The sequence below is a fragment of the Lemur catta genome, chromosome 2 (genome assembly GCF_020740605.2).
Source record: "Lemur catta isolate mLemCat1 chromosome 2, mLemCat1.pri, whole genome shotgun sequence".
Classification (NCBI taxonomy): domain Eukaryota; kingdom Metazoa; phylum Chordata; class Mammalia; order Primates; family Lemuridae; genus Lemur; species Lemur catta.
Window position 1 is genome coordinate 47,836,213 of NC_059129.1, and position 25,931 is coordinate 47,862,143.

The window sequence follows — 25,931 nt, forward strand, 5'->3', positions numbered from 1 at the left end:
AATATAAGGCTGAAAAGTTCTGACTTAATAAAGAGTGGACACTTAAAAAACATTTTAGTAGTAATGATTGGACCAAAAGTTAAAAAAGGAAAAGAAACACAAAATGAAAAGTGTACAGAGGACAGGGGCTGCTAAAAAATAATGATGAGACCAAGGCCAGATGTCTTTGGCAGAGCTGACCACTAGGAAGAATAGGAGAACGTTCGCTAGAACTCTTAACAGAACTCCTTTCTAAGCTCTTGGTTTCATCTACAGCGGCATTTTACGTGTCAAAGATGGGAAGTCCTAAAAATGTTCATAAGAAACTATAGGACTTCTAGCTAAATAGTAAATATTTCTAAAAGACACGCTTTACTACATGTGTGACTCTAGGTGTTGCTGCTTGGCTGTCTTGATTAATTCTAATTATAAAAATCAGATGGCAGTTTTCACTGGAAAGTAACTGAAATTTTCTCTAAGCTATTGGCATCTCCATCTTAGATATTGAGTTTCCCAGGCATATCTATAACTCGATGAACCATCTTTATCCTTGAAAATAGAAAATGGCCCATTATCAAGGATAAAATATGAGTCTATTGACTATTCAATGATGATTCCCTTTTAACTAATATCAGGTAAAATGTAGAATAATTAGAAATCAGTTTAATACTTATAACCCTGGAAATTAAGAGTTCAAGTGATACACGACAGCTGCATATAAGTGGGATTCTTACACTAATTAAATATATAAATATTTTATTTAGTCTTATTTTTAATATAACTATGAAACTTAGTCTCAATCAATACTTAAGTTTCTTTTAATTTGGGATTGTCAAACTGAGTATTTTAGATGGATCAGCTGGGTTACCGAAAAGTCCTGGACGTCAGTAGTCTTAAAACAAGGGGTATACATGTCCATTAACAGGTCTGGAGGTCAGTCTACCTACATGCCAAGAAGCCTACCTTCCAGTAAATCAGTTTAAGTCCCATTAGTCATCTACTGTGAGAAGGTGAGGGCAACAAAGACTCAGCCTGAGAAATATTCTTGAGACCTTGAAAAATGGTTGATTGGGCACTATTTGGCCTGGGAAGCCTTCTAACCCCTTAATTCTAAGATGGCTTCTAAAGGAAAAAGTGATTCTCAAAAAATAACAAGTCTACAAAGATGAAATTCTTATAGATGTTGAATTGAGAGACTTCTAGAATTTATTGTTATGCTTGGTTGCATATTGTTTCTAGAGTAGAAAATACCAGCATTTTTTAAAAGTGACTTGAATCTTCAAAAAAGTATTACACACTTACCGAAAATAGTGGCACCTGGCCGCTAAAATTACCCTGTGGGCAGGAAATCGTTTCTTTTCCACAACAAATGTGACGTCACCATATTCTTCCCCAATTAACAAGGCACCAATATGTTCAGACAAAATGTGCACATGATCAATTTCCCCCACTGCAGTAAAGGGGCGAAGAGGGTGGCTGTTACTCATCTTGTAGAGCTGATGATAGTCGCTGATCTGTTATATAAAGAAGGGATAAGAGTTAGTGGGAGGAGAGGAGTACACTTAGAAAATCACATACCATAAACCTAGCTAACAAAAAACTTAAAGTGCTTTTCAAAAAAATGACATGACAGAGAATTAATCATCAATGGAATCTTTATTAACCTATTTATTCTGAGATGCAATTCAGCCTGCTTCCATTAACTCTACTACCTTCATTGCCGTATCACAGTAGGAGAGCAAAAATGTCAGGGTCTTCAAACACTAACAGCACTTGAAGCCATCATAATCTAGAAAATTGAGCCCCAATACAGGTCCCATATTCTTTACAGTACTTCAGGAAAAGGAAAATCAACAACCAGAATAACTCCTCTTTTACATAGATATATTTAGCATACAGTTGGGTATACCCACTAGAAAAATCATTCAGGCATAGATCTAGGACTAAATTACAAACAGAATAAATGACATAATCAGATTTCAAATAAAAGGTTTTGATCTGAAACCATCTGAAATATTTTACAAAAAAAACTATAATCTTCTACAGTTACAAAAATCACTCAACATTTATCAATTAAAGTTTACCAGCAAAACAACAACTCCAACATTTTTCTCAAGACTGTAACTTCCATTCCAGACTTGTGGCTCTGATGATCAGGTTGCCAGTGTTTACCAGAACATCATTACATTTTATCTCATTTACAGGTATGTAAGCTTTTGTATGTAATACTTCTCTACAAAATTAACTGAAAATCAAAAGGCTAAAACTTGATTAACAGCTTTACATGTTAGAAAGGGGAGTTATGCTCTTCGAAAGCTAAAAATGTCTATTTTAAAATCCATAATGTACTTGCAGGTACTGCTTTGACAAGCGTAAGTAACCCAGCAAGTGGGTCAGAGTCTTTGCTAGCATTCAGGTGCCCCAGGTGGAGAGGTGGCTGACCGCTCAGAGGTAGCCAGCAACCCGTCTGTTGCACCAGAGACTAGGGGAATTGAGCCAGATATGCTTTCTCCACTAGACCGCCACACCTTTTTGAACTCTCCACTTGAACCACAATTAAAGGTTGAGTAGCTCCTAATCTTTAAACCTCCACATCCAGATCAATTAGCAAAGTGTATCAAAATGGTCTTTCTCCCCTTCCACTGCAGTGGAAGATCTTCCTGGACCAGGTTCCCAAGCTGCCTGCTCCAGTTAACCTGTTACCACGTGCCACCCTCAAGAAAGGGGAGCAACAGCCAATGACAGAGATGCAGAACATGGGAGGAAGAGCTAGGCAAGGAAACATACACCCCAGGGAAGTGAGCAAAATCCTGGTTCCCTCTAGTAAGAGCATCAGAGGCCTAGCAGTATGCTCCCCTCATTGCCAAAGCCCTAAAGATGGAATTATCTCCAATCACCTGTGTATGAAAGACAAATAAATTCAGCTTAAGAGGATCTATTTAGGAGTATGAGCAAGCAATGAGTGTTACAATAGTCTAATGTGTAATACAAAATAGTCTAACACAGGATTTGGAAAACTTTCCATAAAGAGTCAGATCTAGTAAATATTTTAGGTTTTGCAGGCTATATAAACTATGTCAAAATTATTCAGCTCTGTTGTGGGAGCCTAAAAGCAGTCACAGGCAATAAGTGAATGAACATGGCTATGTTCCAATAAAACTAATTCTAGAAAAGAGCTAGATTTGGCCCACAAGCCATAGTTTGCGAACCCTTGGTCTAACATGTGATCAAGGACTGACTGTACTCTGGACAAAAGATCAGACTGGAGGTTGTGGTTATGTTTCTTGCTGGGTTACCCAATCAATGTTCAAATTAACACGGTCATTTCCTATGTCAGCCAGAAAATTCTGAAAACTACTGGAACTTGACTTCAAAATCTTATTCCTCTTCAACACAAACTCTCACATCATTATCCAGTATTTCAATGATAACACATAACTCTAAAAAGAAAAAAAAAACAGACTCTTTCCTGAGTGAAAGAATGCATATACCGAGTGAATACATTCTCTGGTATAATATATTTTCTCTTAATGTTTTCTCCAGGTCATGGCTAAGACTCAAATCTTTCACTAAATAACTCAAGAGTCATGAACAATGATTGATTTTTGGTTAAGCAGCTCAGAAGGGAAATTTATAATTCTTCAATGGATACACCATAAACATTAATTCTACATATGTAAATATCTATTTTAATAGGTTCTCCAGGCCTTCACTTCTCAATACGTATAATTTCATTTTGCTAAATTTACATGTTAATTATGTTTTTCCAAATGGAGACATAAGGAAAATATTGCTGGGTACAGAAAATAGCCACTTAGTATAAAATAAACATAATTTTTATTTGCATATAGAAATAATTTTAATTAGACCAGTGATTCTCAATGAGCTTACCATACACTGAAATCACATGGGGAGCTTAAAAAAGAAGAAAGAAAAAAAAGATGCTGAGTCTTCCCCCTCAGAGACTCTATTCAACTGGTCTGGAAAGGGCCTGGGCATTGAAATTCCCATTCTGAGGTGGTTCTAATGAGCAGCCTGGAAAACAGACACTGATTTAGACTCTTGCAGGCTCATATCCCTTATCCAGTCACACAGTATACAAACAAAATATCCACTGAAAAAATTTCATTTAAGATATGATTCTATTTTGAATCTTATGGCAAAGAGACAAATGGTGCTAACAAAGTGACCAATGCCACAGCTTGCATATAAAAAATGGGTATTTTTTTTCACCAATGCACTAGATTATTTACAAAGTGATAGTTTGGGTCTACCCACTTGTACAAACAAACAAACAAACAAAAAAAAAAAAGCATGTTTTAGAAACCACACATTAATAAAATTAATTTTTTAAACCACCAATTTTAACTTGACAATAAAATTAGAGAAAATAGTTTTAAAGTTCATGGAGTAAAACTGTATATTGAACTGTTTCTTAAGCTTTAAAAGTTATTCTGTAATTAACTACATATGTGATCCTGTGACAAATATTCTAACTTTTGTGAGATTGTTTCCCCATTGGTAATGACATGGTTACAGTAGATAATTATTTTTTTAAGTTACATTTTATAACTAGCTACTACCTTTTAATATTTCTTTGTTTTGCCCTGTCATATAAAATCAAGATGCTTCAGCTAAAAAAGAAGAACATTTAAAATCAAAGTTTATGAAGAGAATTGGAAGTTCTGAAGTTTGTACAAATGCATTATTACTATGGTAAATAGTCCCAAAGACAGCTGCCATCAATTCCTTTTCTTTCCCTGTACACACACATCCCCACTGAGAAGTGGATTCCATTTCCTCTCCCCTTGAATCTGGGCTGGCCCTGGAATGGCTTTAACCAATAGAAGTGAGGTTCTGGGCTTAAGCCTTAAGAACACTTGGCAGCTCCTGAAGTTTTTGCACTTTTGGGAATCCTAAGTTGCCCCAACCATGATGGAGAGGCCACATGGAAAGCAACGGTCCTGAGACTGCATGGAGAAGAACCAAGGAAACCACGTGAAATGAAAACCAAGGCCCCTGACATATGATTCTAGTCAAGGGCTTCCAACCTGCTCACAGCCATCTGAGCCATCCTAGTTGAGGGGTAGATATGGGAAGATGGTCTAACCCCTGGAGATATCACATGGTACAGATATAAGCCAACCCAGCTTGGCCTTTGGTCAAACTCCTGACCCACAAAATTATATGAAATATAAAACAGTTACTTGTTTCAGTCATTAAGTTTTAGAGAACTTTGTTATACAGCAATAACTAAAAGAATTATTACATAAAAGTATTTCACTTTCTTTAAGAATTTCACAACTGCCAGCAATTTCAAAATTAGTACACAAGAACATTTAGAGTCAACTTTTAGTCACCTATATAAAGGGGAAAAAATAAAAACAAAATAAACAAAAAGTTTCAAGGCACATTAACAAAAAATAAAAATAATTTATAACTGAAATTAGTTTTCTGTGTTAGTGAACACATTTATTGAGTATCCACCATGAGCCAAAAGCTAGGAACATATCTACAATGAGATAGATTGGGCCCATGTTCTCCAGAAGCTTCTAATCCAGGACAGCATCTCCCATGAGATGCTGAAAGCTTCTCAGAAATTTTACTTAAATAATAAAAACACAGACTATAACGAGAAGGTGAGAAGTATTCATTCCATCAGTTCCCAATCTAATATCACAATGTTTCCTATTCCTTTTTCTACGAATAGGGATTATCTGTTTGGTTGGAAAGGTGGCTGCTGAGCTTGGTGTGGAAAAAGAACTTCAGTTACAGAAAGAAGGAAAGCTTTGAATGCTGCTCAGTCTCTTCAAATGTGAAAATTCTATCGATACTGTGTCAGGGGTCCCCAAGACCACCCCCAGGTTCAATGATTCATTAGGAGGACTCACATGACTCAGCACACAGTTACGGTAGTCCCCACTTCTCTGTGGGGATATGTTCCAAGACCCCCAGTGACCGTATGAAACTTTGGATAGTACCAAACCCCATATATACTATGTTTTCTCTTTTCTTTTTTCTTAATGGTATTTTTTTTTCAATCTAGTAACTGAGACCCTGGACAAAGGGATGATTCACATCCCAGGCAGGACAAAGCAGGATAGTGTAGGATTTTACCATGCTACTCAGAATAGTGCACAATTTAAAACTTATGAACTGTTTATTTCTGAAATTTCCCACTTGATGTTTCCAGACCTCAGCTGACCACAAGTAACTGAAACCGTGAAAAGTGAAACCGCAAATAAGAGACTACTGTATTCATATGACTGTGATTTATTCAGCAAAAGCATACAAAGCAAAATCAGCACAGGGAAAAAAGTACATGGGGCAAAGTCCGAGGGACATCAGGTACAAGCTTCCAAGGGTCCTCTCCCAATGTTGTCACAGTAGACATGCTTAATTATCCCAGCAACAAGTTGTGACAACACGTGTAATGCTGCCAACCAGGAAGCCCGTTAGAGACTCAATGCCCAGGATTTTTGATGGGGGCTGTTCATGCTCCTGCCTGGCATGTATCCAAATTCCAGACTCCCAGAAGAAAAGCAGGTGTTCAGCATAAAGCACACTGCTTGTGCACACAGTTTAGGCACAGTGTGTCATTCTTATCAGTTAATGGAGAGAACTCTTCCAAAATTTAAGCTCCCAGATGCCAAACAAGGGCCAATGTTGCAAGCAAGGCTTTCCAAAGAAAACGCTGGGCACTGAGTATGCAGAAAAGAGTTCAGTCCTGCTATGTGAACTCTTTTCTGCATAGCTCCAGAAACAACCAGGGGATCTAATAACATTAGCAAAAGCACTGAAAACACAGAATCTACCTATCTGATGTACTTATGTAATCTTTGACTTAGATAGGAGAAAGGGATACTCCACCTGCCCAAATGTATTCCTGACCCCTGACCTCCCAATATGCCAGATTCAAACAGATTTATCAACAAGTTTCCACAAAATGTCTAGGATTAGATAATTTCAATGTTATTTAAAGTGTTCTGTGCACATGGGAAGAAGTAAAGTTTTCTACTTCTTATGAAGCTAATATAACGCTGACACGAAGATGCGACTATTATCCATATGCCCAAAAGCCAACATAAATGAAAAAAATCCTACATAAAATATTGGAAAACAGAATTTAGTAGAAGGATTTGGGGCAAAGTGGGCCAATTCCAAGAAGGACAGATGAATATTAACAATAATAATAATTAACCCCACAAATTAAAAGGCCAAAGAAGAAAAAATCATATCATTAGCTCAATAAAAGCTAAAATGCCTTTTAAACATTCATTACCAAGTTTATTTTCTTTAAGTTTTAATTGAATGGGAGAAATAAAAGAATACTTCCTTAGCTTGATACACACACATACACAGCCTAACTGTAATCTATGTAAGCATCTGGTAAATAACAGAACATGAGAAACATTCAGAAATAAAGTTCAGAAATAAGACAAGGATGTCTATTCTTACCATTTTTAACATTTTTCAGGAACAAAAGATGATGCAATTAAGAAAACAAAATTAAAGGATTAGGAACCAAGGACGCAAAATAATCATTATTTGCAGACAATTGCCCTCATGATGATGAGAATCAACTGAAAAAATATTACAGAAAATAAGAGAGACTCACTAAGGTGACCACAGAAAATAATTATGTGAAAACATATACTATTCTTCCATGCCAGAAACAACTAGCTAAAAAATATGAGAAAAAAAATTTGCAATTTATAACTGCAAAATACATGCAATACCTAGGAATAAATTCACAGGACATGTAAAGGAAATTATAAAACTCTATTGAAGGATTTAAGAAAAATAAATGAAGAAGCATACATTGTTTGGGAATAGAAAGATCCAATATTGTAAAGAGATCAATATTTTTAACTTACCATGGGTTGTATCAGGAGGTAACCCATCGTAAGTCTAGGACTATCTGTATTTATATAAATGTAGCATTTCAATGTAATGGAGGAAAATTTGGATTCTTTTCCATAAAAGAAGTCGGCTAAAAGTGATCTACAGATTCAATGCAATCCCTATTAAATTACCAACATCATTTTTCACAGATACAGAAAAAATAATTTTATGCTTTGTATGGAACCAGAGAAGACTCTGTTTAGCAAAAGCAATTTTAAGAAATAAGAACAAAATGGGAGGTATTAATTTACCAGACTTCAAACTATACTACAAAGCTGTGGTTATTAAAACAGCTTGGTACTGGCACAAGAACAGGGACACAGACCAGTGGAACAGAATCGAGAATCCAGATATAAAACCATCCTCATATAGCCATCTAATCTTTGACAAAGCAGACAAAAACATACTCTGGGGAAAAGAATCCTTATTCAATAAGTGGTGCTGGGAAAACTGGATAGCCACATGTAGAAGACTGAAACAGGACCCACAGATTTCACCTCTCACAAAAATCAAATCACGGTGGATAACAGACTTAAATCTTAGGAGTGAAACTATTAGAATTCTAGAAGAAAATGTGGGAAAGACTCTTATAGACATTGGCCTAGGCAAAGAATTTATGAAGAAGACCCCAAAGGCAATCACAGCAACAACAAAAATAAATAAATGGGACCTGACTAAATTAAAAAGCTTCTGCACAGCCAAAGAAACTGTCACGAAAGTAAATAAAAAGACAACCTACAGAATGGGAAAAAATTTTTGCATGCTACACATCTGATAAAGGACTGATAACTAGAATCCATTTAGAACTCAGGAAAATCAGCAAGAAAAAATCAAACAACCCTATCAAAAAGTGGGCAAAGGACATGAACAGAAATTTTTCAAAAGAAGACAGAAGAATGGCCAACAAACATATGAAAAAATGCTCAACATCTCTAATCATCAGGGAAATGCAAATCAAAACCACAATGAGGGCCAGGCGCAGTGGCTCACACCTGTAATCCTAGCACTCAGGGAGGCCGAGGCGGGTGGATCGCTGGAGGTCAGGAGTTCGAGACCAGCCTGAGCAAGAGCAAGACCCTGTCTCTACTAAAAATAGAAAGAAATGATCTGGCCAACTAAAAATATATACAGAAAAAATTAGCCGGGCATGGTGGCGCATGCCTGTAGTCCCAGCTACTTGGGAGGCTGAGGCAGTAGGATCGATTAAGCCGAGGAGTTTGAGGTTGCTGTGAGCTAGGCTAATGCCATGGCACTCACTCTAGCCTGGGCAACAAAGTGAGACTCTGTCTCAAAAAAAAAAAAAAAAAAAAAACCACAATGAGATATCACTTAACTCCAGTGAGAATGGCCTTTATCAAAAAGTCCCATAACAACAAATGTTGGCGTGGATGCAGAGAGACAGGAACATTCATACACTGCTGGTGGGACTGCAAACTAGTGCAACCTCTATGGAAAGCAATATGGAGATACCTTAAACAGATACAAGTAGACCTACCATTTGATCCAGCAATCCCATTATTAGACATCTATCCAAAAGAACAAAAGACATTCTATAACAAAGATATCTGCACCCGAATGTTTATAGCAGCACAATTCACAATTGCAAAGATGTGGAAACAACCCAAGTGCGCATCAATACATGAGTGGATTAATAAAATGTGGTATATGTATACAATGGAGTACTACTCAGCTATAAGAAACAATGGTGATATAGCACCTCTTGTATTTTCCTGGAAAGAGTTGGAACCCATTCTACTAAGTGAAGTAACCCAAGAATGGAAAAGTAAGCACCACATGTACTCACCATCAAATTGGTTTCACTGATCATCACCTAAGAGCACATTTAGGAATAACATTGATCGGGTGTCGGGCAGATGTGCGTGGGGGAGGGGATGGGTGTATACATACATAATCAGTGCGATGTGCACTGTCTAGGGGATGGACACGTTTGAAGCTCTGACTTGGGAGCGGGGGGCAAGGGCAATATACGTAACCTAAACTTTTGTACCCCAACATATGCTGAAAAAAGAATAAAAAAAAAAAGAACACTGAAAAAGCAAAAATACCAAATTGTTAACAAGGGTTAATCCAATAGATTGGGGCTGTCGGAAAATTTTACATACTGTGCTACATATTTCTGCAATGTTTAAAAATTTTATAATAATCATGTTTTATTTACAGTAAAACCATAAACAAATATTTCAATAAGTTTAGCCAATAAAATTACAAAATAAATTAGTTTGTGTATAACAGAACAAGTGTTTTAATTTGCCATAACCAGTAGTACCTGATTTAGTGACTAAGACAGAAATGGCAAGCAGGGGGACTATATATTATCCCCACAGAGAAAAATTAATTAACTCGAAGGCAAGGACATGAAGTTCATTACATTAAGACAGGAGGGAAAAAAAGTTCATTACACTAAGACAGGTATATCAGTGGCCTACTAGGACACTCTGATACAACCCAACTAAAGATCTCTGCCTAAAAGATTTTCAGTCTGACTTTTTCTATATTTAAGGCAAACAAAATGTTCTGAGATTTGCTCCTGTTGACAGTCCTGGATCAGCTGCTGATCTTCATAGGACAGGGCAAGGGTAATCTATTTACTCAAACTGTTCCGTCAAGGTAGGAGGACAGGACTATCTATACTAACAGAGGACAGGACTATCTCAACCAGGAAATGATACAATTATTAACTGAGGGTTCTGGGACCTCATATGGATTTATTTACCAGGGATGGTGGTACAGAAACTACACTATTTTTCTTGGTTAGTTAACTTTCATAGATTAAAATGCATCAAAAATCAAAAAATGACTAAAGCAGCAATACTGAAACCCTGAGGGTTATTATGCAGTAAGAAATCCACACCATTCATTCTAACTAAAATAATAAACAATGTCCATCAACAAAGTGAGAGTACCATATGTAGTTCATAATGCTGTAATGTTACAATCGCCTCTTAAGGAGGAAAAAAAACCAAGTTGACCTGTATATCAATTTCTTTACTTAAAGCTTACAGCATAACTGTTTATGAACTTACTTTAAGAAGGGCTAACTACGTTTTTCAGAATTAAAGTTTATTCTCCAGGGTTTAATCAGGAAATATTCAAAGAGCAAAGTTCTACAAGGTGGAGATGCCAAAGAGTCCTTGAACACTGTATGAATCTCCCCTGGGAAGCCCGCTCTGCGTGGCATATTTCCTGACTGAACAGCCTTTATGGGAAAAAAGACCTTCTGCTCTTTAATTACAAAATATAAAGGACCTTTCTCTTGAGGAAAGAGATGGCATTTACAAGCATATGGTTTAGCAATTTCTTTTTGCTCTTGGTACCCATGTGGTGTGTAATTTGAAGTAGTATTCTTCAAACTTTAAATTAATACCGCTTGAGGAGACAAATGATGTCCTCTCTGCATCTTAAACATTCAAAAAAAATTCACAAGTCTACTTTCTCACGGGAAGGATATTTCACTTCGTTTGCTATATAATCTCTACCTTTGTCATCCAAAAGTCTAAATAAACAGGTCAAGACTGACCATACTGCTAGGTGCAACCTTGATTCTGATATTCTGCAAATCCATCTATAAACTTTACAAAAGGGTAATATCACCCAGCAAGTAAAGTGCTACAGCAAGAAACAAGACTGGAGTTCACATGACAGGACTCCTGACATGTCTGTTTTCCTGGGAAAGACAGAATATCCAGTCCAATTACAAAGTTTTGTCATTCCATGATTTTATATGTTTGTAAATAAATGTTTATAGATATGTTCAGCTTTGAACACTAAAGAATTGTACCATAAAAACTTCTGACAAGATTATTTTACCGAGAGTACGTGTAACTCCATTTACCAATTACCATACTGATTCTCCACTTCTTTGCCAACGGACAAACTACTTCTGAATCTGTATATAATTAATTTGATGAAAGATTTATTGAGCTCTCTCTACAATACGGGCCCAGTCCTAGGTGACAGCAACACAAAGATTAACAAAAGTCTCTACCTTTGAAGAAGGTCTACTGAGTAAAGTAGAACTATTAATAGATGACAACATCAATTCTAAAACGAGTAGGCCATGATTTTATGAATTTTAGAAAATCAAATACTTCCATAAGTATATCAAAACAACTACAAATATGCTAAATAGAATTATTAAATACATAGGAATTCAGAAAATTATTGGTTTTATTCTTCTATCAGAGTAAAAGTTAATATTCAAATAATTGGCTACTTGCTCTCCAAAATGGGGTGCTCACATCCCACAGAGAGTGCAATATAAACCATAGCAATTTGGGAAGAAAACATTAACATTTCTATTGATATTTATTTTTAACCTACAAAAATGAGAAAAAAATTAAGCTTTACTAGTACTTGATATGTGGATGAAGACTGCCTCCCTCTCATGATCTGCGTTTCAGAAACAGTTGCTTGTCTCATAAGATAAATAGATGTCTTGACAGAAGAATGGGAATTCCACAAAGAGGCAGGGCTGGAGGTAGCATCCTTACTTGTTTATGGGAAATATTAAGTTTACATGTGCCTGTTTAAGTGAACCTTCCAAGTTATCTAGTTTTAATTAAATTATCACTCACAAAATGACAGGTGAATTGAAAAGGTTCCTGGAAGGAAATCACTGATTGAAGATAATATAACATTGCCAGAACAAGAAAATAATAAGAAAATGGCCAATATGATCTCATAGTTCTAGAGACTGGGATGAAAGAGAGAGAGAAAGAGAGAAAGAAAAAAAGAAAGAAAATGGCCAATATGAGACAACTCTACTCCTAGTAATCATATTTTATAACAAGGTGATTCCCATATTTAAAATACTCAAGATTTTTAAAACATATACTATAATTAACAAAAGGTAGTAAAATATTTGTTGAATAAACATTTTTGGACATTTTAACCCAAAAACAGCTTTAAAAAAATTATAGTCTGTTAATAAAATAAGCATTTTACAGTAAAGACACAGAAAGCACTTGTTTAATATTAATAAAACTCAATTAGGTAGGTATTTTTTAAATTCTCATGTTATAGATAGGAAATTGAGACACAGATAGGATTAGGTAACTTGTCCAAGGGCATAGCCAATAAATAGCAGACTCAAACCAAGGTCTGTCAAAGTCCTGAACTTGTAAGAACCATGCTGGAGTGACATGTAAGAAATCAGAAATGATTTGGACTCTGACTTGTAGCCCCACCAACTAACTCCTCAGACCAGCAGTTCTCAAACCTATTCAGACCAGCAAAAATATGCCACAGGTAATGAGAATCAAGTGCCATGTTTAAATACTCTCTTAGGGGATTACATGTACATTCACTTTGTTAATATGGGCAGAATAATTCATATGTGAACTGCAATGTAAAGTCTAGTTACTGAAAAATTACAGAACAAAAATCCTGTTGATACAAATATGTATTAATACATACTACAGGGTTAAGTAAATAACCTATAACAAATTTAAACAATAATAAAGCTAAACAGCAATTTATAATGAAAAAAACAGGAATAGAAACAACTGAAAAGCTCAACTCAACATATATTGATGATATGTAGCTTTCCAAACTATAAAATAATTCTAACTTATGCATGTTCATGTATGGGACAGGAGCTTTGCAATGTTGCTACACACTGCACCGGTATTCTAGACTTCTTAAAGCACTAAATCAGAATCCTTTATAAACTCTAGTATTATACTAAAATGGGTTTACAAATACCACATTTTGCATATTCTTAATGATTCACTTGATTGGTTATTAGTAAGTTGCTAAAGGATACATAGAAATGAAAGACTATGAGACTGCCTGTTATTTGCCAATATTTTTTGGACCAGCAGGCTTGAGCTATCTTTTGAGAAGTGTTCTTCTAGATTATACAGTGCTCCAGGCTCCTTTGGCAATCATAACTAATTCCGTAGTGGCTGGAAGAAGCTACTTCTTTGTTACTCAAGCACAGCATATCTAAGACTCCAGGGGGCGGGGGGAGGCCCAATTTATAATCTGCAGTATTATTTTATTTTCTATTCAATTCAAGCCTTCTTCAGTCTCTCTGGATCTAATTTCTAACTAAAACAACTTTTCCCAAATACCTGCAAACAAACAAACAAAAGTATTCAAATCAGGTATCATCAGGTATCCTCCAACAAAATACAAGAAATATCAAATGATTCAAGTGAGCTTCACTCTGTTTAAAGTTCCCCCACATACTGAAGCTTGCTTTCTGTAACAAGCTCCACGAACAAAATTCAATGACCCCTATATGTTTTTTTATAATCCCCCTTAACTAACTACTTGACCTTCTGAGTTGTTTCCCAGAAATGGTGGATTTTCTGCAAGACAAAGGAGATTCTGAAGATTCCTGGGCAGACTTCCTGATGCCAAAACTCACCATCCCCCACAACCTGCCCACTATGCATGGAGCCCCAACTTGTTAGTTACACCACAACCTGCTCACCGCACATGGCCCCCCTTGAATACACTGACTGCCACACTAGAAAAAAAAAAATTTCCCTAGGGCCACTTTTATTAAAACAAAACGATCCTTTCTAATGTGTTATTTTGTATTATTTTCTGTGCAAGTTATATGCAACACAATTCACGTTTTTAGGATTAAATTGTCAACATTAATTGTAACAATAAGAACATCAAGAAGTAAGATTTTCACCAACCAACCGCAGGGCTTTGCTTCATGCTGCCCTGGGCTCAAAACTGGCCTGAGGCCGCGTGAGTTAAACACAACTCACATGGCAGTCAATGTGTTAAAACTTCATGATCTCTGTTAGTTGGAGAGATATATTTGAGGCAGCTTGCCTGTTCTCCCCACAAGACAGCTTTCCTATTAAAACATTCCTTTCTTCTTGGCAATCCTCATTGTCTTAATAATTGGATCTTTCAAAAAATTCCTTTCTTCTTAGCAATCCTGGTCATCTCAATAATTGGATCTTTGAGTGATGAGCAACTAGACCTAGGCTGAAATCCCGCTGTATTTTGATAACACTTCTTTCTTCCCTATGAACTACCTTTTTCGGCTTATGTTTCACAAAGGGATCAGGTACTAAAGCTTGTCATCAGATTTTCACAGCTTAAATTCTGAATGTTTACCAAAGACCTACCTAATCCAGCCACCAACCTTCCCCAGTCTCAGCTCTTATGCTCTACTATGTGACTCCTTGTAAGGCAATATTCCATAAAATGGGATGACTTTTGGGAATGACAAGTCACAGATTCCAATTCTAAGAAGTAGCTATCCCATATATCTCAGAGATTACATAACTATCCTTTGTTGTACTCTCAGCTTTACTGGTCCCAAGCACATTGAAAATTGTATGAACTGTATGCTGGAAGCAGAAAAATATATGAACCTAGAGCCAAAAAACAATGAAAAAGTCATGATGAGTGCAGAAGTTATTAGTTGTAATAATATTTGAAAATACAGGACAGGCCATTTCTGTTTAATTTCTTCAGCGGCAACTTATGGGTCTGTAATATTCTTGCCCAGATTTAAATTATATGATATTTTCCTAATTAATAAAGGTTATTATAGCGTGAACTCCTATTAAAAACAGTGGAATCATCAATTGCAGCAATTTAATTTCTTTGTAGCAAAGCTACTGTGAACATTTGCATTACTGTCTGTGTAAAGGAAATTGGCTTTTCATTTGTAGAATGTTATAAAAATGTTCTACTGTGCATACTTTGACTACAGTTTGTTAAACCTCGGTATCTTGGCTATCTTCTGTGAAATTGTAAAATAAAAAGATCCACTCTAAGAAATTAGTACAACTTAAAAATCTTGATTTGTAAGTTGAATTGTGCCATTCTAGAACATAATCTAAAGGAAATATTCACAAATTATACTAGTCTTTCTTGTTTTTTTTTCCTCCTATATAATTTCTTTCCCTTTAGTTTTATTCTAACTCCAACATACCACTCTCTACTGTGATAAAAAAAGGATAAAACTCAGAGATAATTATCCCTGCATAGTCCAAAAGTTACTGTCTAAAACTACAACCATTGACTCGCTCAGCTAAGGGGCCTCCTGAATTGACCAAGAATTCTTCCCAAATTGAAATCTTTAGTGTGTGTATAAGAATAAGGGAATGAATGAACAGGCACAAGTCAAGCCAACAATTTCCATTTTAGGACCAAAAACCTAGGCAAAAAGAGTTTAAGTCCAAGAAGTCCATGTCTCCTAAGATGAGGAAAATAAACTTTTCCTATAAAACAGTCACTGTTTCATGTGTCAGACTTAATTTTACCACCAAACTTCCACAAACCCCCATGAATAGGAAAATATGTAGATTACCTTTCACCTTCTTTTAGTGCACATATACATGTCACCTACAATGTGGGAGAATAAAACCCATTAAAAAGAGAGAATAATGTATTTTTTTTCTTTCTGTTTTAGAATAAAAACTCTATTTAAATGCAGTGTTGGTGACAAAAATAAAAATAAAAAAAAATAGAATAAAAACTCTAAACGGTAGTGGATGGGTCTTTTGTATTCTGTGCACTAATACCCTCAAGACACTAATGAATAATTGATGAGCTTATGATTAGACTGCTATCCTCAGTTTGGAACAACATTCATGGACCAAATTTAATTCACATCTAATATTGAATTCTCTTTCTTTTACCATGGTTGAAATATGCATCAAGGCTGATCTCTGTCCCTTAGAATTTCATCAGTTGATTCTTTACCTAAAGTCATAATCTTGATATGTGACCAGCTCAGCTACAGCACGAACATGGGATGTTACTGGCACTAATTCTCATAGCTCATCAAAAGAAGATACTGGGACCATACCTTTATAAGAAAAGCCCACAAAGCAGGTACTTAAGGAATAAATACAGTGACACAAGAAGAAGGGAACCTATTTATACTTTATAAGCAGAATATTTTCTGAAGGTCATTTCTAAGATAAAAAATAAATTGTGGTTAATAAATTTTTTAAATATTAAGCTAGATTTCATTAGTTGAAAGAGCATCAAATTATTTCACAAAAGAGAAACATTCAACTGTAGCAGAAGTGCTGTAACAAATGCCTGCAGTCCATTCACTTCTCTAAGTTTACAAACATGAAGCAGCTTATGTTTTCCTTGGCAAAGAAGGTGGAATCAGCTGCTGCTGCTGCTGCTGCTGCTGCTGCTGAAACAAGATTCATAAAACACTCTCTTTGTTGTACCCAGGGATAAATCGAAAGTAACCCATACACCCTGAGGATAGGGTAGGGTTTAAATAATGGAAAAAGGTGGCTTTCTAAAGATATTAAATGAAAGATGTTCCATGCAGACAATATGGCAAGGGCAAGGGACTCAGCAGCACTAACAGAAAATGTGAAACTGAAAATGAAGTTTGTTTTTAGTGTCAACAAAGAAACAGAAACAGATAAACACTGTGGTAGAACCTTACAAAATAAAATGGGTCTAAACTAAGATGCCCTCAAGAGAACAAAAATAGAACCAGGGAAGGGCTCACGGTTCTGCAGGGCTAACACCTGGGCAAATCATTTTAAGTCCAGGAAGACTTAGTTTCTTTCTTGAAAAAGGGGGATGGGAGGGTGGGGTTAGGCTACAGTCTGAGGTCCTTCAAGTTCTAAAACTCTATAACTAAATCACATTATAGGAAACAATGTTCTCATATACCATTGGAAGTATAAACTGGTTCTGCATTTGGAGGTTAGTTCAGCAGAATCTGAATCAAAATTTTAAATATACATTTCCTATAGCCCAGTGACTGTGTTTCTAGAAATGTATAATGTTATTAATTACAGAATTGCTTGTAACTGCAAAAAGCTGGGGGGACTAAACGTCCATCAATATGATAAGTGGCAAATAAATTATAATGCATCTGTACAACGCAGCCATTAATAAGAATGGAATAGATCTGTACTTCTGACCTGAGCTCCCAAGCACATGAACAGGCCTCAGTAAAATAGGATCCATTTATGAAAAAATATATATGTATGTATATTTGTGTAACTAAATACATATGTATATGTACGTGCCTGGCACCTAAAAGTCACCTATTATTTATTGAACTAAGTAAATATAGACATTAAAAAAACAAAAAAGACTGCAAGCAGGCCGGGCGCGGTGGCTCACGCCTGTAATCCTAGCACTCTGGGAGGCTGAGGCGGGAGGATCGCTCGAGGTCAGGAGTTCGAGACCAGCCTGAGCAAGAGCGAGACCCCTGTCTCTACTAAAAATAGAAAGAAATTAGCCAGACAACTAAAAATATATATAGAAAAAATTAGCTGGGCATGGTGGCACATGCCTGTAGTCCCAGCTACTCGGGAGGCTGAGGCAGGAGGATCGCTTAAGCCCAGGAGTTTGAGGTTGCTGTGAGCTAGGCTGACGCCACGGCACTCACTCTAGCCCGGGCAACAAAGTGAGACTCTGTCTCAAAAAAAAGACTGCAAGCACACACACTACACTGTTAACAGCACTAACCTCCAGGGAGGGGAGTAGCAATGTGGGAAGACAGGGAATGAATGGAAAGGTTTGTTTTGTTTAAACTCAATGTATTTCTAAAGTGTTTCCTTTTTAAAAAACAAGAACAGATTTATCTTTTATTAAATGACATTTCAAAAAAATTTAAACAATGTAAATTATTAAAAGACATGCTCAGATATTTATGTTTATAAAAAGATGCATTCAAAAAAAAAGATACTGATGATCTGACTTGTATCAAGAAGCAAAACAATGACAAATGAGTGTACACTGATACAGATAGAATTTTAATTAACAAAAGACTTCAGAATTAGCTAAATTTGTGTCCAAATCCTAGTGGGTAATGACTAGGTCTTTCTTCCTGGTATCTCATGAGGATATAATAAACAAATATTACTAATACATTGAACACTAATGTGGGACTCCACATCAGTTTCAGGAATCAATTACAAAAGTATTTGTGCCCATGTAAAAAAATCTCTCAACTATTTATAATCAAATATTTGCGTTAAGACACTTTCCTTTACTCTAATACACTAAGTATTTGCTTTCCTAATTTCCACTTTACTAACCAAGTTATACTCCCTTATCACACTTTCCATGTTTCTCATTTTTTTCCAAATATTTTTCAACTTACAAAACCACTTAATTATTATGCAGCACCTTCACTGGTGTTCTCTCTCAAAGTCTCCAGTAATTTAGGTTTTTTTCCAACTGTCAATTCTATTAATATAAATACTTTCAATGCAATATAAATAAACCTTAAAAACAGTATGATCCTGAGAATCAACACTCCCTTAAAATCTTTGATCTATCACTATTCTATTTTTCCATTCACAAAAATATAAAACTCATGTTCTAGTCTTTTTAGACAATGTGCAAGTTTGCATTTTCAGGACACAGGACAGGACTCTCTGTTCTTTCTACACTTCTGTGTTAGTTTGTTAGGAAAAGCCCATATTGTTTTTTATAATGGGTAGGACCTATGGGAAGCAAGTGTTTAAGAATGGAAGTTAATGAAAGAAATGATTCATATAGCTCAGTTCCAGGAATATCTGTTTTTCAACTAATATTCAATTCAACAACTGGTTGAAGGCTTACTCTGAACCGAGCCCAGCCTAGCCACAGGGGAAGAAAGAGCAGGTGATACACATTACGCCAAATACCGACTAACAAAGTTCATTACTCTTCTCCTTATGCTGTAATTTAGAAAACACAAAGCAAACAACTGATTCTTTCCCCAACCTTACTCTCTCCACAATTAACAAAAGATGACATTCCAAAACCAAATTATTTAAAAGCCTGAGAATTCTAGTCTTTTCTATACAAACAATGTTGCAAAATCTGGTGGCTAGCCCACAATGCCTATTTATTTCCAAGGTTCCTTAGAAATGGAGTACTATGGAAACTAACCATGATCTGGGGAAATGCAGTCTCAATTTGGGAAGAAAAAAGATAATCTTACCAGCTTCAGGGCAACAGGAGAGCCAACTCTTCTCTAACCTCCACACTCTCCCCACCCAACGTCCTTCAAGTCAGAGTTGAGTGGATCTCGAGCGGGGCGGAGGTGCTGTCAGTGGATCAGACCCTGGAATCACTACTCTATTCAATTGCCTCATCTTCTAATTTTCATCAGCGTTTTGCTCTCTCTGGCTCACTAAGCAGTAGAATGCAGAGTCAAACTTTTCATAAACTCTCTGGTCCCTTTGGAGCTGCAATGGCCACAACAGAGTCCACATGCCACATGTGGCTACTGAGCACTTGAAAGGTGGCTAGTCCAAACTGAGATGTGTTATAAATGTAAAATACACACTGTATTTCAAAAACTTAGTAAAATATCTCATTTATTTTTTACTACACACCTTTTGATAGATTTTTTTTCAACCTTTTTCTAAGCCTCAGTTTTCTCTTCTGTAAAATGTGGGTAATAATAAAATGCCAGCTCTTACGGCTGTTGGTAGAATTAAATGAGATAAAGTAAAGCAATTACTACGGTGCCTGTTATATAATAAATGGTCAATAAACATTTACCACTACTATCACTAGAACTACTACTATTATTATTCACTACCAGTATATGATGAAAAAAAGGACAAAGACACAAGTTGGTAGAAAGAAAGATGCAGAGAGGGTACCAACAGCAGCATTTCAGCAAGAATGCTCTGTTTAAATCCAACGGGATAGACCCATTAAAGAACAGGTCCACTTTAACATATGCATAAGAAACTAACATTAGGCTGACATCAGCTCCAAAAAATATGGCCCATATGGAGACCTGCATTACTCAATGGCAGCATTCTGGGTATTTCCAGGGCATTCTCTTTCTATATAAATATGTCAAAGAGAGCATGAGAGTACACGGTTAAGGGGCACTGATGTTCCTGTAGCAGTATAAAGGACCCTAGCCTGAACTCTGGAGAGAGACCTGGGCCTTGCCTCTCCTATCAGCAAGTTAGCTCTCCTCTTTGGCTTTTAGTAACCTCATTTGCAAATTAAAAGGGCTAAAAGTCCCTGCCAGCTATGAATATCTTCTTCTTCTTCCAAACAGCTATATAGAGTCCCACCACAATCCTCACCAACATAACTTCACCAACATAAAAACATGTGACTTAAGCACAGACTTCGCTAGTGAACCACCATCTCACTTACTGAGCCTATAGTGAAAGGCAGGGATATAAAGCTGCAGGCTTTTCTGAGTTGTCACGTCTCCTCTCATACCTCCAGGCCTTTTACTATTAGAACTTCTTGTATTCCCTTTGTCTGGCTAATTCTGCCTTTTTCAAGGCTCAGAAAAGGCTTCATGCCTTTCAGCAAAAGCCTTCACTGATGCTGCCAGTCTAGGTCAGGTGTCCCATTTATATGCCCTTGAAGCAGTTTCTGTTTCCTCCATCACTGCCTTCATCATGCCTTATTGAGATTTTGTTATGGACCTGTCTAGTTGGTAAGTAAGCTCCCAGGGAGCAGTGACTATGACTCAGGGCCTGCAGGCATTCAACAAACGCTGAATGAATGTTACTCATCCTTACATCCCTAGCACCTTACAGTGTTTGGCCTACTTGAGTCCTCAAATTAACAAAATAGGCCATACACATATTAACAGACCTCTTTTCCGAATTCCAGACTCCTATATACCACTGCTTACTTTACATCTTCACTTGGTTTTCTCAAAGGTACCTCAAAACTCAGTTCATACTCTCTATGCCCCTCCCTAGTAAAAGCCTGTCTTCGGGCAATGTTCCCTAGCTCAGCGACTCCAGCTGTGGAAGCCAGAATGCTACCTCTCTCCACCTCACCTCCCAACCTAATCCAACAGCAAGTCTTTTGATTTTACCTCCTAAAATAGTTCTCAAGTTGATTTACTTCTTTGCAACTTCCATGCTACCATTGGGGTCCACTCCACCCTTCACCTCTCACTTGGACCACCACATAGCTCCTAACTACTCTCCTGGCTTCTACTCAGACTTCCCTCCAAACCACCCTCCATGTAGCAACCAGAAAGAATTTCTCAAATTACAAAACTGACTACGAACCATTCCTTCAACTTCTTCCTCCATGACTCCTGCCCCTACTCAAAACCCTTTAGTGGCTTCCCAAGGCTCTTAACATAAAAAAGAACAACAACAAAAAAATCATTTAACCGGGCCTTCAGAGCCTGTGGATTCTGACCCCTGCCTAACTCCAGGCATTTCTCCTAAGGTTTGCGAGCACTTGACATACTCCCTTATGCCACAGGGCCTTGTAGGAATCACCATTCCTCTTTTCACCTTCCATCTTCCAGGTGCAACTCAGGTGCCATTTCCACAGGCAGCCTTCCTTGACCCCAGTCTAGCCAGAGTCCCTTTCTCATCTACATTCGTAAGACGCTGTTCTTTTCTTTTATAGATTGTATCTCTTTGTATTTATATATTTCCTCCCCTTACAGGCCATTTCTTCACACAAATCTCTTAAAAATGTACATCAAATTAGTCACTCCATTGCTTAAAACTCTTCAATGCCTTCCTATCTCACTTTGAATAAAAATCATACTCTTGGCCAGGCATGGTGGCTCACGCCTGTAATCCTGGCACTGTGGGAGGCTAAGGTGGGAGGATTGCTTAAGGTCAGGAGTTCGAGAAAAGCCTGAGCAAGAGTGAGACCCCGTCTCTACAAAAAACAGAAAAATTAGCCAGGCACAGTGGCACACATCTGTAGTCCCAGCTACTTGCGGGGCTGAAACAGGAGGATGGCTTGAGCTCAGGAGTGTGAGGTTGCAGTGAGCTCTGAGGATGCCACTGCACCCTATCCCAGGCAACAAACTGAGACCCTGTCGCCCACTCTCCTCAAAATCATATTTTTTATCAAGGCCTATAGGGCTGTGAGCTGTCACCCAACTACCTCCCTGAACTCATCTCCTATTCCTCCTCTCTTCACACATTCTGCTCCAGCCACACTGGCCTAACTATCCCTTAAACATAGTCAAAGCGTATTCCGGACTCATGGTCCTTATAATTACCATCCCTCTACCGGAATGTTTTGTTCCCAAAGCTCCACACTACTGGCTACTCACCATTCAGGTCTCCGCTCCCTGACCACCCTACCTCAAAGAACATCCACCCCCATCCCACTTCTAATCCTCCACTTCATTTAATTTTCTTCACTGCACTTATCCCTAAAAGATAACCTCCATGAGAGCAAGGGCTCTACCCTTTGCGCCTCAGTGCCTAGAACAGTACCTGGCACGGAGTAGGTATTCAATACCTCTGTGAATGCTTAAAGTAGCTATTGTGGTCCTTTTTAAATAACTGAACTCCACTGACAGTTAAGAGTTATAGGGATGGGCTGGGCGCAGTGCCTCACACCTGTAATCCTAGCACTCTGGGAGGCCGAGGCGGGTGGATTGTTTGAGCTCAGGAGTTCGAGACCAGCCTGAGCAAGAGCGAGACCCCGTCTCTACTAAAAATAGAAAGAAATTATATGGACAGCTATAAATATATATAGAAAAAATTAGCCGGGCATGGTGGCGCATGCCTGTAGTCCCAGCTACTGGGGAGGCTGAGGCAGTAGGATCGCTTAAGCCCAGGAGTTTGAGGTTGCTGTGAGCTAGGCTGACACCACGGCACTCACTCTAGCCCGGGCAACAAAGTGACACTCTGTCTCAAAAAAAAAAAAAAAAAAAAAAAGAGTTATAGGGATGAAGATGTGTGGCTGGGGTAAGCAGAAATGTAAGACAGCCCCCAAGATCCCTGCCCCCTGGTGTACATGCCTGTATAATCCCCTCCCCTTGAGTGTGGGCAGGATCTGGAAATATCAGATCCTGATATTCCACCCTTCACCTCTCACTTGGACCACCACATAGCTCCTAACTGATCTCCTGGCTTCTACTCAGTCACTCCAGTTACTTTACGTTTGATTCTCGTAGCCAACTGGAGAGAGAGTCCCCTGCTGGCCTTGAAGAAAGCAAGCTGCCATGTTGGGAGAGGCTTATTGGCTAGGACCTGGTGGTAGCCTCTAGGTGCTGAGAGTGACCCCACCTGAGAGCCAGCAAGAAAATGGGGACCTCAGTGATATGACAACGAGTCACCAAATGGTGCCAACAACCAGTGAGCTTGATAGAGGATCCTGAGCTTCAGGTGAGATCACAGCCCTGCCAACACCTTGAATTCAGCCCAGTAAGACATCAGGCAGAGAAGCCAGTTGTGCCGTGCCTGGACTTCTGACCTACAGAAACTCAGAGATAAGAAATTCATATTGTTTTAAGTGGTAAATCTGTAGTATTTTGTTATACGTCAGCAGAAAACTAATATAATGGCCAGCAACCTTATCAGACCCAATGCCGACTTTTTATTAAAAAAAAAAAATTATACCTCTGCTACTGTTCTGAAATAAAATTCAGAGATATATAACCTTCTGAACACTTTTTAAAAGTACACTAGCAAACCAGTCATGGCGGCATGTGTGCCTGCAGTCCCAGCTACTCAGGAGGCTGAGGTGGGAGGATCACTTGAGCCCAGGAGTTCAACACCAGCCTGAGCAACCCAGTTAGATACCATCTGTTCAAAAAATTAGAATTTTAAAAAATAAAAATAAATAAAAATATACTACCTATAAGACAAAAATGCTCCCATAAATTTTCATAATACCCTCTGAGGGGAGACTGCATGTGCAATAAGGACCTCTGCTTTCCAGGATTACCATATATAGAACACATGGATTCCAATTTGGGAGAATATTTAATCTTAAAAGCCTAGTATTTGTTAAGTTTGTTTCCTTTTACATCATGATGTAAAGCATGTTTCTGACAGTCACATTAGCATTATATTTTTATTCTAACCATCTCCAAAATAGACTTAAGCTTCATAATTTCCCTTTTTTCTTCTCCTCCTCAATTATTAAGTATTCACTGGGCACATGACACTATTCCTTGAAATTAATTTTCACAATAGATCTTTAAATCTTCTAATTCATTTCCCAACTCTCATTTTTCAGATGTGAACAGAGAATCATCATCATCTAGTGGCTCATTATACATGCTATAAAATATTTCACCCCAGCTGTGAAGTTGGCCATAGTAAATATGTTTTGTTGCCTTAATCAAGATTTACGATAATATAATAATGTAATTCTTAAAGGCCACATGCCAAAGTACTTCCTAAATTAATAAAAATACTTAGCACTTAACCTATAACACACTTTAAAATCATCACACAATCTTGCAGGTAGCTATTGCCCATGCGCCCAGGGCAAGTAACAACTGATGGAGAGCCTGTCACCCAGCCTATTTACTTGATTTATTTTACAGTAGCCTTCTAAGGCCACATACATAATGGGTACCCACTTTGTGATGCGAAAATAAATTATTCACTCTGGACAACCTGGCAGCATTACTATTAAGTTATTAATTCACTGAAGGTGGGGGGAGGGGAATTCCCAGAATAGCCTTTTCTCATGCCCAAATAAGAACACTATTAGTAAATATTCACAGATTCCTAGAACCTAGAGCTGAAAAGAACGTAAGAATCACAACCAGGGCTTTTTAAAGATAAGAAAACTGAGAGACTTGTCCAAAGTCACAGCCATTCAGTGGCAGAACCTGGGATAGGATAAGGAGAGATATAGGATCTCAGCTTCCTCATTTAGAAAATGGGCATAACCCATGGCCCCCATAGGGTGGCTATGAGGATAAAATAATATAAAATAAAATACATGAAAGACAAACTATAGTGCCTAACAAGTAACAGTCACTCTATGCTACCTTTTCCTTCCCAGGGTTTCCTCCACCAATCTCCTTCATCACTTTTTTTCTTTTTTTGGCCAAAATATAATTTAGGATGAGGCACTTTGGTGATGATTTTCTGACATATATATTGCATTGACAACAAATTATACTCCATTATAGAACAGAAGGAGTCACCCGCGGGCTACAGTGGAAGCACCTGACCTCAACTCTCATGAGTTTATTCTATACTTCCCCCAAAAGTATCAAGGACATTCAACTGGTTGGACTGAGCCCAAACTAGCTTTCCCAAGGTTGAGAGTATGCAGAGTTTAGAGCTAACTGTTCAACCTTGTGCTCCACACATACTTTTTAATCCCTTTTCCAGTTTTTATTC

The 25,931-nt window shown here is 37.5% G+C and overlaps 1 protein-coding gene across 2 annotated transcripts in view; it reads right to left on the minus strand.

Annotated features, from left to right (window-relative positions):
* Positions 1–25,931, minus strand: part of BTBD9 (BTB domain containing 9) — a 386,230-nt gene that overhangs the window by 346,886 nt on the left and 13,413 nt on the right. For both annotated transcript variants that reach the window (XM_045541884.1, XM_045541885.1), the window contains exon 2: positions 1,282–1,493. In XM_045541884.1, coding sequence (XP_045397840.1) covers positions 1,282–1,466 — 185 coding nt within the window. In that variant the 5' untranslated portion in view covers positions 1,467–1,493. The remainder of the gene's footprint in view (positions 1–1,281; positions 1,494–25,931) is intronic.